This window comes from Spea bombifrons, chromosome 7 (assembly GCF_027358695.1).
Source record: "Spea bombifrons isolate aSpeBom1 chromosome 7, aSpeBom1.2.pri, whole genome shotgun sequence".
NCBI classification, from domain to species: Eukaryota; Metazoa; Chordata; class Amphibia; order Anura; family Pelobatidae; genus Spea; species Spea bombifrons.
In genome coordinates this window covers 21766987-21780637 of record NC_071093.1, presented here as the reverse complement: position 1 = coordinate 21780637, position 13651 = coordinate 21766987, and the positions used below count along the sequence as shown (strand labels likewise).

Below are 13651 nucleotides of genomic sequence, written 5' to 3'. Positions count from 1 at the left end.
GTATGTAAGTGTCCCCCTATATGCCACTCTGCCTCCAGAAATGCCTTATACCCCCCTATATGCCACTCTGTCCCATGATATGCCTTTTAACCCCCTATATGCCAGAGTTGCATATAGGGGTATAAGGCATTTCTGGATGCAGAGTGACATATAGGGGGTCAAAAGGCATATCTGGAGGCAGAGTGGCATAAAGGAGGTTAAAAGGTATATAATGGGGCAGAGGAGCATATAGGAGGGTATAAAGCATATCGGGGAGGCAGAGTGGCATATAGGGGGCATAAGGCTTTTCTGGAGGCAGAGTGCCCCATGATATGCCTTTTAACCCCCTTCATGCCACTCTGTCCCATGATATGCCTTTTAACCCCCTATATGGCAGAGTGGCATATAGGGGGTTAGAAGGCATATCATGGGACAGAGTGGCATATATTATTTTTTATTTAATATGGCAAGCTGGATCGGCTTGCCATATAAAGTCAACACAAATGTCCCATGATATGCCTTTTAACCTCCTATATGGCAGAGTGGCATATAGGGGGTTAGAAGGCATATCATGGGACAGAGTGGCATATAGGAGGGTTGAGGCATATCAGGGAGGCAGAGTGGCATATAGGGGGGTATAAGGCTTTTCTGGAGGCAGAGTGCCCCATGATATGCCTTTTCACCCTCTTTATGCCACTCTGCCTCCAGAAATGCCTTATACCCCCTATATGCCACTCTGTCCCATGATATGCCTTTTAACCCCCTATATGCCAGAGTGGCATATAGGGGTATAAGGCATTTCTGGATGCAGAGTGACATATAGGGGGTCAACGGCATATCTGGAGGCAGAGTGGCATAAAGGGAGTTAAAAGGGATGTCATGGGGCAGAGGGGCATATAGGAGGGTATAAAGCATATTGGGGAGGCAGAGTGGCATATAGGGGGCATAAGGCTTTTCTGTAGGCAGAGTGCCCCATGATATGCCTTTTAACCCCCTTTATGCCACTCTGCCTCCAGAAATGCCTTATACCCCCTATATGCCACTCTCTCCCATGATATGCCTTTTAACCCCCTATATGGCAGAGTGGCATATAGGGGGTTAGAAGGCATATCATGGGACAGAGTGGCATATAGGGGTATAAGGCATTTCTGGATGCAGAGTGACATATAGGGGGTCAAAAGGCATATCTGGAGGTGGAGTGGCAAAAAGGGGGTTAAAAGGCATATCACGGGGTAGAGGGGCATATAGGAGGGTTGAGGCATATCAGGGAGGCAGAGTGGCATATGGGGGGTATAAGGCATTTCTGGAGGCAGAGTGACATTGGGAGTAAAAGGCATTTCTGGAGGCAGAGTGGCATATAGGGGATTAAAAGGCATATTATGGGGCAGAGTGGCATATAGGAGGGTATAAGGCTTTTCTGGAGGCAGAGTGCCCCCTGATATGCCTTCTAACCCCCTATATGCCACTCTGCCTCCAGGAATGCCTTATACCCACTATATGGCACTCTGTCCCATGATATGCCTTTTAACCCTGTATATGGCAGAGTGGCATATAGGGGGTTAGAAGGCATATCATGGGACAGAGTGGCATATAGGGGGTATAAGGCATTTCTGGAGGCAGAGTGGCATATAGGGGGTTAGAAGGCATATCAGGGGGCAGAGTGGCAAGCCTGGGGGCAGAGGTGCATAACTCGGGGGTAGGTTGTCAAATGAAAGGAAATAAAAACCAAACATGTCTCAATCGTAGCTTTTATTAAATATGGAAAAAAATAGTCTACATGAATTAATAAAGAAATAAAAGTTTCTTACCAGAATATCGTGAAGAATAATGTGATCAGTGTTTTGTTCCACTGAATAAAATGGAACTCTTTCATCTAAAATGTTCGCAGTAGTAAATGTTTTGATCCCATTATGTGTAATGTATTTCATTTATTAGGGCCTTTTAACACTTTTGCTTCCTGGCATTTTAATACAAATAATGAGATAAAAAGAATGGCACATAGTGTGACTCGGGTGTGTATAAGGGGTGCGTGTGGGTATAAGAGCTTCACCGTGAGATAAACTATATGGGGCTGGTCTCCAAATTTTTCCAGGGCTGCTTTTCAGTCCCAGTCCGGCCCTGGATGAGTGTCACAGCCATGTGGTTCTGGCCTTCTGGTAGAAGGAAGGGGCGGGGCCAGTTGTCACAGTGATTACAGGGAGGGACTGGTAAGCAGGAGCTGCTGCTGTGAGTCAGACTAAACGGATTATATAACGAGGGGTATTTTTCAGAGCGTTTGCTCTGAAAAAACCCTCATTTTATAATCGATAAAAATAGATTCAACTAATCAATAATGAAATTTGTTGGCAACGATTTTCATTATCGATTATTATCGATTTTATCGATTAGTTGTTGCAGCCCTAATATATATATACACACACAATATAATTACCCAGATATAGAGTGGAATAGTAGTGTTCCACTAAGGGCAGCAAGTTTCTGAACCTGCTTAATGACCAATTTATGTCGCAATTAGTAGAGACCCCAACCAGAATGGATGTCTGTCTAGATTTGGTAATAACCAACAATGAGGAACTTATCTCAAACATTAACGTAAGAGAACGGTTGGGAAATAGTGACCATTGGAGATTAATTCCAAAAAGCAAATGGGTAACTGCTCTACCAAAACACTTAATTTCAGAAGGGCAAACTTTGACAGGCTAAGGTCAACCATGGAATATATAGACTGGGATGGATTGTTCTCTGGGTTAAACACAGAGGACAAATTGAATACCTTTAAGCACACATTGTAAAGTTACACATTCCAATATATACCTATGGGAAACAAATACAAAAGAAACAAATCAAAACCAATGTGGCTTACCTGGAAAGTAAAACAGGAAATAAGGAATAAACAATTGGCATATAAGCATTATAAAAGCGAGGGGTCAGTAGTATCATTTATGGCATACAAAGAGGCCAACAAAGCCTGCAAAAAGGAGATTAAAATGGCTAAACTAGAAAATGAGAAATTTATTGCCAAGGAAAGTAAAACCAACCCCATGAAATGTTTTAAGTATGTAAATGGAAAAAAGTTAAAGGTAGAGAATGTTGGTACGTTATTATCTGAAACTGGAAATTTGGTTAGTGAGGACAGAGAGAAAGCCGACATCTTAAATGCTTTTTTTTTTCTTCTGTTTATACCAAGGAAGAGCCAATGACGGAGCCCCTGCTGGCTAATTTTAAGGAAGCGTTGCAGCAAACATGGGATTGGCTGACACAAGAAAAAGTTCTCAAGCAATGAAATACTGTTAAGGTTGACAAGGCCCCTGGACCGGATGGTATACACCCAACAGTACTTAAAGAGATAAGCCTAATTCTGGCCCAACCATTATTACTGATCTTTTAGGGATTCTTTCAGTTCAGGCATAGTTCCATTAGACTGGCGTAAAGGCAGATGCCCATATTTAAAAAGGTATCAAAATATCAACTGGGCAACTACAGCCCAGTAAGCCTAACATCGGTAGTCGATACATTTTTTTGAAGGGTTCCTAAAGGTATACATTCAAGAACATATCTTGATCCAGAATCCAATCAGTATAAGTCAACATGGATTTGTGAAAGAAAGGTCTTGTCAAACCAACCTATTAGCATTCTATGAAGAAGTTAGTAAAAATATAGATCTGAGTGTGGCTGTAGATGTGATTTATCTGGACTTTGATAAGGCATTTGATATGGTTCCACATAAAAAGTTACTCTACAAATTAACAGAAATAGGCTTATGGGCAAATGTCTGTATTTGGATCGGAAATTGGCTAAAAGATGCAGAGGGTTGTTCTGAATGGATGTTTCTCAGACTGTACGCAGGTATTAAGTGGAGTGCCTCAGGGGTCTGTCCTGGGTCCTCTTCTTTTTAATTCATTTATAAATGATCTCCAAAGCTGCCATGTCACAGTTTTTGCTGATGACATAAAAGTTAGGCAGGGTAATTCAGACTAATCTGGATGTCTCTTCTTTGCAGGAGGATTTAGACAGAGTTGGGGACTGGGCACACATGTGGCAGATGAGATTCAACATAGATAAATGCAAAGTTATGCATTATGGTAAACATACTAAAAATGCAACCTATACTATGAATGGAATATCCTTGGGGAAAACTACCAATGAGAAGGATTTAGGAATAATGGTAGACAACAGATTTGACAACAGTGTGCAATGCCACCAAGCAGCTGCAAGGGCCGATAAGGTCTTGGCATGCATAAAACGAGGTATTGATTAACGGGAGGATGATATCATCTTGCCTCTTTACATGTGAATGGTAAGACCTCACCTTGAATATGCGGTACAATTCTGGGCACTGTTTGTTTCACCTTCTTTTGGATCAAAAGGAAGGTTAGGTAAAAGGGTTGAATTTGATGGACTTAGGTCTTTTTCCAACCTTACGTACTATGTAACTATGTGAAGTTTATTGTCCCTGGGATTTTACTATCTTGTAGCAATGACAAAGTGAGTCGGTAGAGGTCCATACAAATTATTTTAGTGTACTAGCTGAAAAAATGATAAAGGACACTTCTAAAGTGGAATGCCTTGTGCTAATTCTGAAAGGAAGAGGGATCTTCGGGCGGCTAAATATAATCAAAAGAAAAATTAGGAAAGAGTGTTTATAGAGGACTTCTACATTCACTGTGCTAGGGATGGATCGCACACGAAAATAAGTGGAATTTACATGCTGGACAGCTTTTCTATTCTTATAAATATGTTGGCATTTTTATATCCACTCCATTAAAATAAATGAAAGGCAAATAATATTGTTAGACAAAGCCATGCCTATCAACTAAAGACAGGCTGGCTGAAGGTAAAAATAAAAACAGACAAAAAATTCAGGTTTTGGTTTTTTAAATGACAAAGTACAGTGTGCAGAACAAACCTCTTCTTTGGTAGTTTGAGCTTTGCAATGTAGCATAGACAATAGTTGATTATTTCTTGCAGTAAGTCTTCTCCTAAAAAGGCATGAATACTCTGTAAAAAAACAAAAGGTGTAGTCACTAATAAATTAGGTTTAATAACATGATTCTATAGCTATCTGTGTAAGTTGTTTTTTTTCTTCTCTTTTTTTACCTTTATCCAAATGTATTTCTAGCACAGAGAAATAAAAAATGAAAACATTCTACAGATAAAATAACAAGCATTGATAGGTTTTTATCTGTTATAAAGATGTTGTTCATAGACACTTGAACCATACAAATGTAGTACTATTCAATTGAACTGTGCCTGACCACCTTGGATTCTTGACTTGACTTGATATTTTCTTTCCGCATGTTGGCTCCAGCCTGCACTCTGGTGAGGACTGCAATGTATTTATGCTTGGCACTGCGTTATATCTGATTGAGTGTTCTAGGTGTCTCAAGGAGGTAGGATGATGACATTAGAGCTGGTGAGTGGTTCAAATGCATTGTGCCTATTTTAGTATCTAATAAAGTAGAAATATGATGTTGATGTGACATGAAAATATAATCTAGCCTGGAATATGTTCCATGTGGATGCAAACAAAAAACACTTAACCGTTGTAGGGGAGGGGGTCTTACAGTGTCACCACATATGGGGTAAGTGGTTTGCTCCAGGGTTCACTTTGACAGCCGTGTTTCTTAAAGGTGGTTGGCATGGGCTAAAGGTAAATTAGTTCAAAGTGTGATGTCCTTTGGAGACTATTTTGCCTGTTCTTATTGTTGAGAACATTGGTGTGTTTGTGTGTGTGTTATATATATATATATTGTGAGATAGTTCAGGGATCGCCCCTCGCTGAGGTCAAGGGACAAGTGCCTGTCTTCATTCAAACCAGGCAAACAGCAGTAAATTCGTGCAATCTGACACAGGGTCAGGTTTATTAGAAAGGTTGCAAAGACAAAAGAAATATAACAACACAGCAACAAAAGAAATACCTTGCCTGCCCGGCACTTACTATACAAGGGATGTCCCTCACTACCAGCTAGAGAGCTTCTCTCTGCCAACATAACATAATATGTCCAGCAACCTTTACTCACATGTCTCTCCCACAGACAGGCTTTCTGTCTCCTCAGCCAGAGAGCTACCTGCCCTCCTGGCTTCCCTTTTATATCCGCCCTCTCATTCACCTACATTAATCACCTAGCAGGTGGAAGACTCTGGTGTTACTTCACATAGGAAAGGAATCTAGAAGAAACATACCTCCCTTCCACCACCAATCCTACATGAATGTCACAATATATATATATATATATATATATATATATATATATATATATATATATATATATATTTATCTACACACACATATACACATACATACACACATACTATATGGACAAAAGTATTGCGACACACCTCTTAATTATTGAATTCATATATTTATTTCTATATCTATCTATTTCTATATCTAGCTGTATAAAAATCATGACCTACTGATTAGCAGCCCATAAGCTCTACAGGAGTACAATTTCCATGATCTTCAGTGACACTGAGCCCAGCCAATAGCGGCTTAAGCAAAGTTGAGTTGAAGTTAACATTTGAGAGTTACTTACTGGTATGCCCCTAAATACAGTGTTAGGTATGCACATGTTTTAATCTGTCTCTCTATACACAGTTAATAAATAATTGAGTACAAAATTAATCTTTGCCAAATACAAAAATATGTATATATGCATATAAGTTATTTACTTTACTTTTTTGATCATATATTTATCTTCTAGATTTGCAAATTCTGTTATATGGACATGTTATTAAGACACCACTATTAGTACTTGGCAGTGTCAGAAACAAATGTAACTACAGTCCAACAGGTATTTGTCTAATATAAATATCTATATCTAATACCCACCTCTTTACATAAAAACTTTCCATCCTTATAAGCAACAAGGCCATTTTCTGCAAACACGTAGTCAAAATCTTCAACCACTAGAACAGAACATATTTTACATGATTAAAACAATATATAGTTTATTTTTAGAAATGTTGAAAGAAAATGCTGCATTAAAGCTAGTACAACTGGTAAAAAAAATAGTACAATACACATGCCACAACACTCCAAATCTTAGCTATGCTTATGCACTGGTTTATTACAAACATTGGTAATGTGTAATCATGCATGTATAACCTGTATAAGACTGATTTTGGGGTTTAAACCCTCATTGGCCTATTAAATTGTCAATATATATATACCATATTTGCCCGAACATAGGTCGCGCTTTTTTCCCCCCACTTTAAGTCTTTAAAGTGGGGGTGCGGCCTATATTCAGGGTCAGGGGAGGGCTGGCAGCCTAAGGCCTGGGGGGCAAGTCAAGTGAAGTGGCTCCGTCCCCTCGCACTCACCTTTCACCCCTCACGCTGCTCCCATCACTATGTCAGACTGCTGGAAAACTTATCTAAACGGCCGCTGGGTGCTGAAGCCACCGGCCGGAGCTACTTTAATCCTTTTTTTATTTATTTAATATGCCGGATCGGCTTGCCATATTAAAAATAAATAAAGTATTAAAGTAGCGCCGGCCGGCAGCATCATCACCCAGCGGCCGTTTAGATTCGACTTCCAACAATCCGATGGCCGCATAGTGATGGGAGCAGCGTGAGGGGTGAAAGGCGAGTGCGAGGGCGCGGAGCTTTCACCCCTCACGCTGCTCCCATCACTTGGCGGCCATCGCATACGGCCGCTGGGTGCTGATGCCGCCGGCCGGCGCTGCTTTAATACTATTTTTTTTTCATTTAATAGCCGATCCGGCTTGCCATATTAAAATTTAAAAAAAGTATTAAAGTAGCGCAGGCCGGCGGCATCAGCACCCAGCGGCCGTTTAGATTAGATTTCGGGTGGCCTGGGGGGCAATTGCCCCCCGGCCCAGCCCGCCCCTGTTCAGGGTCTAGCGCAGGAATGCGCAATTCGTATCGCCCAACACCCGGGACATGCAGTTCCGGGCGCCGGGCAGGCAGCAGAGTTAGGATACAGATCCCCCGCAGCACTGCAGGGGACCTGCATCCTACTCTCTGATACCCTGCCAGCACTTCTGCCGTCAGCTGCGGCGATACGAGCATAAACAACCTCCGCTGCTGGAACGTCTGCACGATGTGCTTTAGCAATCTGCCTTGCCGGCACCACCCCGGTGGGACGTCCCGGCAAGGGAAGTTGTCTATGCGTATTGCATAGATGTCCCCCGCCGGCCCCGCAAGACACCCGAGAGTCTGCTTTGGTAAGTCTGGGGGGGGGCACATCTTGGGGGCAGAGTGGCAGCATATCTCAGGAGGGGCAGAGTGGCAGCATATCTTGGGAGGGCAGAGTGGCAGCATATCTCGGGGGGCAGAGTGGCTGCATATCTGGGGTGGGCAGAGTGGCAGCATATCTATAACACTGAGTGTTTTTTTTACCAAGAACTTTAAAAAATCACCTAACTTTTAGGGTGCGGCCTATATTCAGGTGCGGCCTATACATATATATTGCCCGAATATAGGCCGCACTTTTTTCCCCCACTTTAAGTCTTTAAAGTGGGGGATGCAGCCTATATTTGGGATCTAGCGCCCGACAGGGCAGGCAGCAAGGTCAGGATACAGATCCCCCGCAGAGATGCAGGGGACCTACATCCTACTCTTCCCACGGGGGGGGGGGTGCCGCCACGGGAGGTTGTCTAAGTGCATCGTGCAGACGTTCACCGGCTGCGGCGATGCGCATAAACAGCCTCCGCTGCTGGCACATCTGCTCGATGTGCTTTAACAATATCCCATGCTAGGAATTTCCACGGGGGGAGTCCCGGCAAGGGAGATTGTTAAAGCATATCGTGCAGACGTGCCGGCAGCGGAGGTTGTTTATGCTCGCATCGCCGCAGCCGATGAACGTCTGCGCAATGTACTTTAACAATCTTCCTTGCCGGTATTTCCCACAGCGGAAGTGCCGGCACCGGAAGTTGAAAACGCGTTACGCGTAGATGTCCCCCGCCGGACCCCGTGGAGTCTGCACCGGTAAGTATGGCGGGGGGACACATCTTGGGGACAGAGTGGCAGCATATCTCGGGGAGATAGAGTGGCAGCACATCTCGGGGGGGATAGAGTGGCAGCATATCTCGGGGGGCACATCTTCGGGACAGAGTGGCAGCATATCTCGGGTGGGGGGGCAGAAAGTTTTTTCTTTAATAAAGCACCTAACTTTTAGGGTGCGGCCTATATTCGGTTGCGGCCTATATGCGAGCCAATACAGTATATAAAAAATGTATTAACAGGTCCTAAAATTAGCGCTATATCTTCAAACAATTATCGCAAATGCTGGCATGTTAAATGCCCATGAAGTTTATACTTTTAAAAAATATATGATTTGATGGGGCAAATTCAAATCAATTAACAATGTCCCAATTAACACAGGGGAGAGGATGACCGCATGTTAAATTTCCAATTTGAAAAAGAGATGAAAAGAGTTAAAATACCAGAATTTGAAATGCCCTGGGGTGTCTGTTTTTCAAAAATATATGGTTTTATAGGGCACATTGTAACGGGACGCCCTGTACCGAACTGGGTACCTCCGTCAATAGCTGCTTCCTAGCTCTTACAAGAACTGTATACGGGCACACTCCAAAGCACTGACTCTCCAGTCACTCAAATCACTAGCCGAAGCTTAATGCAGGGTGAAGTACAAGAATTGTTTTTCAGAGTAACACAGAGGGTTTTTATGCAAACACAATTTAATTATCAACATAGTGGAAAACAATGCGGGAGAGGGATGGGGAAAAACATTTTAGTGCACCAAGGGCGGGGGGTCAGACATTAAACAGATTAACTGAAACAATAACTTGTCACTCCCTGGTTGCATCCTGGCTGTATGCCAGACAATCCCCTCAGTACGTGAAAAGTGATAATATACTTCTGGGGTGGCTGAAAACAGGGGGTGACACAGGGAAAAGTATTCAGGCACTCAAGGGTTCCATCAGGCAGATTTATTGAAGGAGAAGGACAACAACGTTTCGACCTCACGATGAGGTCTTTATCAACTTGATAAAGACCTCATCGTGAGGTCGAAACGTTGTTGTCCTTCTTCTTCAATAAATCTGCCTGATGGAACCCTTGAGTGCCTGGAGACTTATTCTATTTTGATTTACTGGGGAGCTGGCCCTTCCTGGCACAGCTAAGCACCTGAGTTCCAGTGGGGAGTGTGTGCAGATTCCTGATTTTGGTGACAGGGAAAAGTATTGACATAATCAATAATTGCAAAACCATCATCTGTGTTGGCAAAGTACAGGACTAAACCCAAATCAATATCAGTGCTCCACAGTCCTCAGAGTCTCCAATATTTAAGATATATGGTTAAACCTGTACCGGGGAAAACTCAGCAGAAACTGACCCCCTGTACCTACACACATAAGTCTTTACAAGGACAGGGCCCATACTCAGTAGGGAGGAGGCAGGCCCTCAGGCCTCTCCAGGGGCCCCAGTGATGGAGGGTTCCGTCACACGCATTGAATTGGCCAGGCTCAAAAATGTACCAAATTGGGCATGGGCACAGGATCACCAAATGTCAAAGTACAACACTGAAAAATGTGCATGCCCCAAATGTGGCCCTTTTGACCCCAAACAGCTAGGCAAACCCATGTATGGGTATCACTGTACTCAGGAGATGTTGCTGAACACATATTGGGGTGTTGTGTGACAGTGACATATACCAGGGCCTGCTAATTCATACCTGAAGTAAAATGCATGCGGGGAAAAAAAAAAACAAAAAAATGACTACCACAAAGTTTGACAAAGACTGGTGGAAGAATTAGTGCATGGAAAGAGTTAAAATACTAGCATTTGAAATACCCTGGGGTTCGATGGGGTAAATTGTATTGGCCGGCTTCAATGGAAGCCTACAGGAGTCATCAAAGACCAGCAATTGCATCAGAGGCAGCTGCAGGGACAGGGGGAGGGGGTTCTTCGGTCTCCACATGAGTGTGGAGACCAGCCCCACCCCTCCCCTGCTGCCTGATCGCTCCATGAGAGAGACAGTGCAGCGTTAACCCCATTCAATGCCACAATTGTGTATGACGCATTCGTGGCATTGCAGGGGTTAACATTTGTCCCCACAAGCTTGTGGGGACTAAATATCAGTCAATGCTGTGCTCTAATGGAACATCAGCATTGAAAGAGTTAAAAAAAAACAGCACTGACCTGAAAGCCCAGGGTGCTTCCAGGTCAAATGCTGTGAGTTTAGTAAGAGGGCTGATGATGATCAGATCACTCCTGACCAACTGTTAGTTTTAAAAAAATCCTGGCTCCTTACTTTTTTAGCTGGCGCCTAGATTCACAACATATTTGTCAAGCCCTGCCTTATATAACCTATATGCCTTATACCCCCCGATATGCCACTGTGCCCCCCTGATATGCCTTATACCCCCAGATATCCCATAGCGCCCTCATAGATTCACAGACTTGTTCACAGCACACTGACACAATACTTTTATAAATAAATACAGGATTAATCTTCACTGCCCCCAGGATTTAGATGCATCTTAGTTTGCACCTCCTTACCTCTAACTGTACCTTAAGTTAACCTTATTAAATTAACCCTCAGTCCTCAGCATTAAATTAACCCTAAAGACCCATTAACCATAACTGTCCCTAAATTAACCATAAACATCCCATCAACCATAAATGCCCCTAAGTTAACCCTAAAATTTACCATTTATTTTTTATATTTTTTTTTATTATTTTTTTTTCGTTTTTTTTCTCACACCTCTCTGGGAGTACACAAGGAATTCTTATTTTTACGCTTATTTTTATTATATTAAGCATCATCCTGAACGTGTCCACAGTGGTTGCCAGGATCTACATGTCTTCTTTGGGAGTGACCTTCCAGGTATAACATTCCCCTTGCTGTGCCACCGGAGATTGCAGATTTTGTTTTGTTCTTCTCCCATTATCTTGAGTGCGCCCCCCTGTTGGGCTTTCTGGATTCCTCCTGAACACCGCGCTCTCTCGGCGCACATATTACTCTCATGGACCATGTGTGAACTTTGATTAGGTCCCCCACTCACACTTCAGACATGACTGCATTACAGAGCTTACTGCGGTCTGTTTCTCTATTATATGTTATAAACAGGTGGGGCAGAGGTGTAGGGGATTTTTTTTCTCTCCCCCTGCTGCTTACCTTCTGTGCTCATTGACACCACATGAGGTTTAACTTTCATATAATGCCTCTGCTACTTTTCACAGCAGGGTAGATGATTCTGTTTATGATTAGGCCTACGCATATGTTTCCTTTTATTTTTCTCAGTGTTCCTTCCCTGTATATGCACTACTCAATCACAGTTCCCAGCATGTCTATTTAAATGTTCCTGTATGCGTTTATATACGTATTACAGGGTGTTGGAGGTCTTTTGTTTGTTTTTTTTTGTTTGTTTGTTTTGTCCCTTCCCCATATATGTACTACTCGATCACGGTTCTCAGCATGTATATTTGAGGTTATAGCAAAAATAGGGGCACATGTACATGTAGGGGAAGAAAATAAAATACAAAAGTGTAGGGCTGCAACTAACGATTATTTTAATAATCGATTAATCGGCCGATTATTTTTTCGATTAATCGATTAATCGGATAAAAAAAAACAATATGCAAATTTTTCGTTTATTTAAAAGAATTTAATGAACTGGATGTTAAAAAACAACTTAAAATTTACATTAACATTCTTATTTTGTTATGATGTAATAAAAAACAATATTTTCAAAGTACAAGAACCCAAACACAATATTTATGAAACAAAATAACCCCAAACATTCTGAAAAGAGGTGGACTATTACTGTTCAAGAAACTTTGCCCCAGCACTTTGCACTTTGCACCCAGCACTTTGCACCCAGCACTTTGCACCCAGCCCTGGCACTTTGCACCCAGCACTTTGCCCCAGCCCTGGCACTTTGCATCCAGCACTTTGCACCCAGCATTCAGCACTTTGCACCAGCACTTTGCACTTTGCACCCAGCCCTGGCACTTTGCACCCAGCACTTTGCACCCAGCCCTGGCACTTTGCACCCAGCACTGGCACTTTGCACCCAGCACTTTGCACTGTGCCCCTGCACCCAGTCTCTAACTCTGCCCTGCACCCAGCCCTGCCCCCACACTCTGCCCTGCCCCCACACTCACACTCTGCCCTGCACCCACTCTGCCCTGCACCCACACTCACACCCTGCCCTGCATCCCCACCCCCACTCTGCCCTGCACCCAGTCTCCCACTCTGCTCTGCACCCACACTCACACCCTGCATCCCCACCCCCACTCTGCCCTGCACCCAGTCTCCTGCCCTGCACCCCCACCCCCACTCTGCCCTGCACCCCCACCCCCACTCTGCCCTGCACCCCCACCCCCACTCTGCCCTGCACCCACACTCACGAACCGCTCTGTGCGAATGGAGCCACTCGCACAGAGCGAACCGCTCTGTGCGAATGGAGCCACTCGCACAGAGCGAACCGCTCTGTGCGAATGGAGCCACTCGCACAGAGCGAACCGCTCTGTGCGAATGGAGCCACTCGCACAGAGCGAACCGCTCTGTGCGAATGGAGCCACTCGCACAGAGCGAACCGCTCTGTGCGAGTGGCTCCATTCGCACAGAGCGATTCGCTCTGTGCGAGTGGCTCTGTGCGATCCGTGCACATAGACATGAAGAATACTTACCTCCGGAACGCGTCACATCCGTCACGTAGCTAAAAGAAGGCGGAGACTG

General features: G+C 43.7%; 2 protein-coding genes across 2 annotated transcripts in view; both read right to left on the bottom strand.

The window, feature by feature from the left end:
* The window catches only part of PMM2 (phosphomannomutase 2), a 141201-nt gene that overhangs the window by 62139 nt on the left and 65411 nt on the right, over positions 1 to 13651 (bottom strand). The window contains exons 3-4 of the mRNA XM_053471868.1: positions 6812 to 6888; positions 4886 to 4977 (exon numbers count right to left, since the gene is read on the bottom strand). Coding sequence (XP_053327843.1) covers positions 4886 to 4977; positions 6812 to 6888 — 169 coding nt within the window. The remainder of the gene's footprint in view (positions 1 to 4885; positions 4978 to 6811; positions 6889 to 13651) is intronic.
* Positions 1 to 13651, bottom strand: part of LOC128502141 (uncharacterized) — a 190095-nt gene that overhangs the window by 174112 nt on the left and 2332 nt on the right. The gene's annotated exons all lie outside the window — the stretch shown is intronic.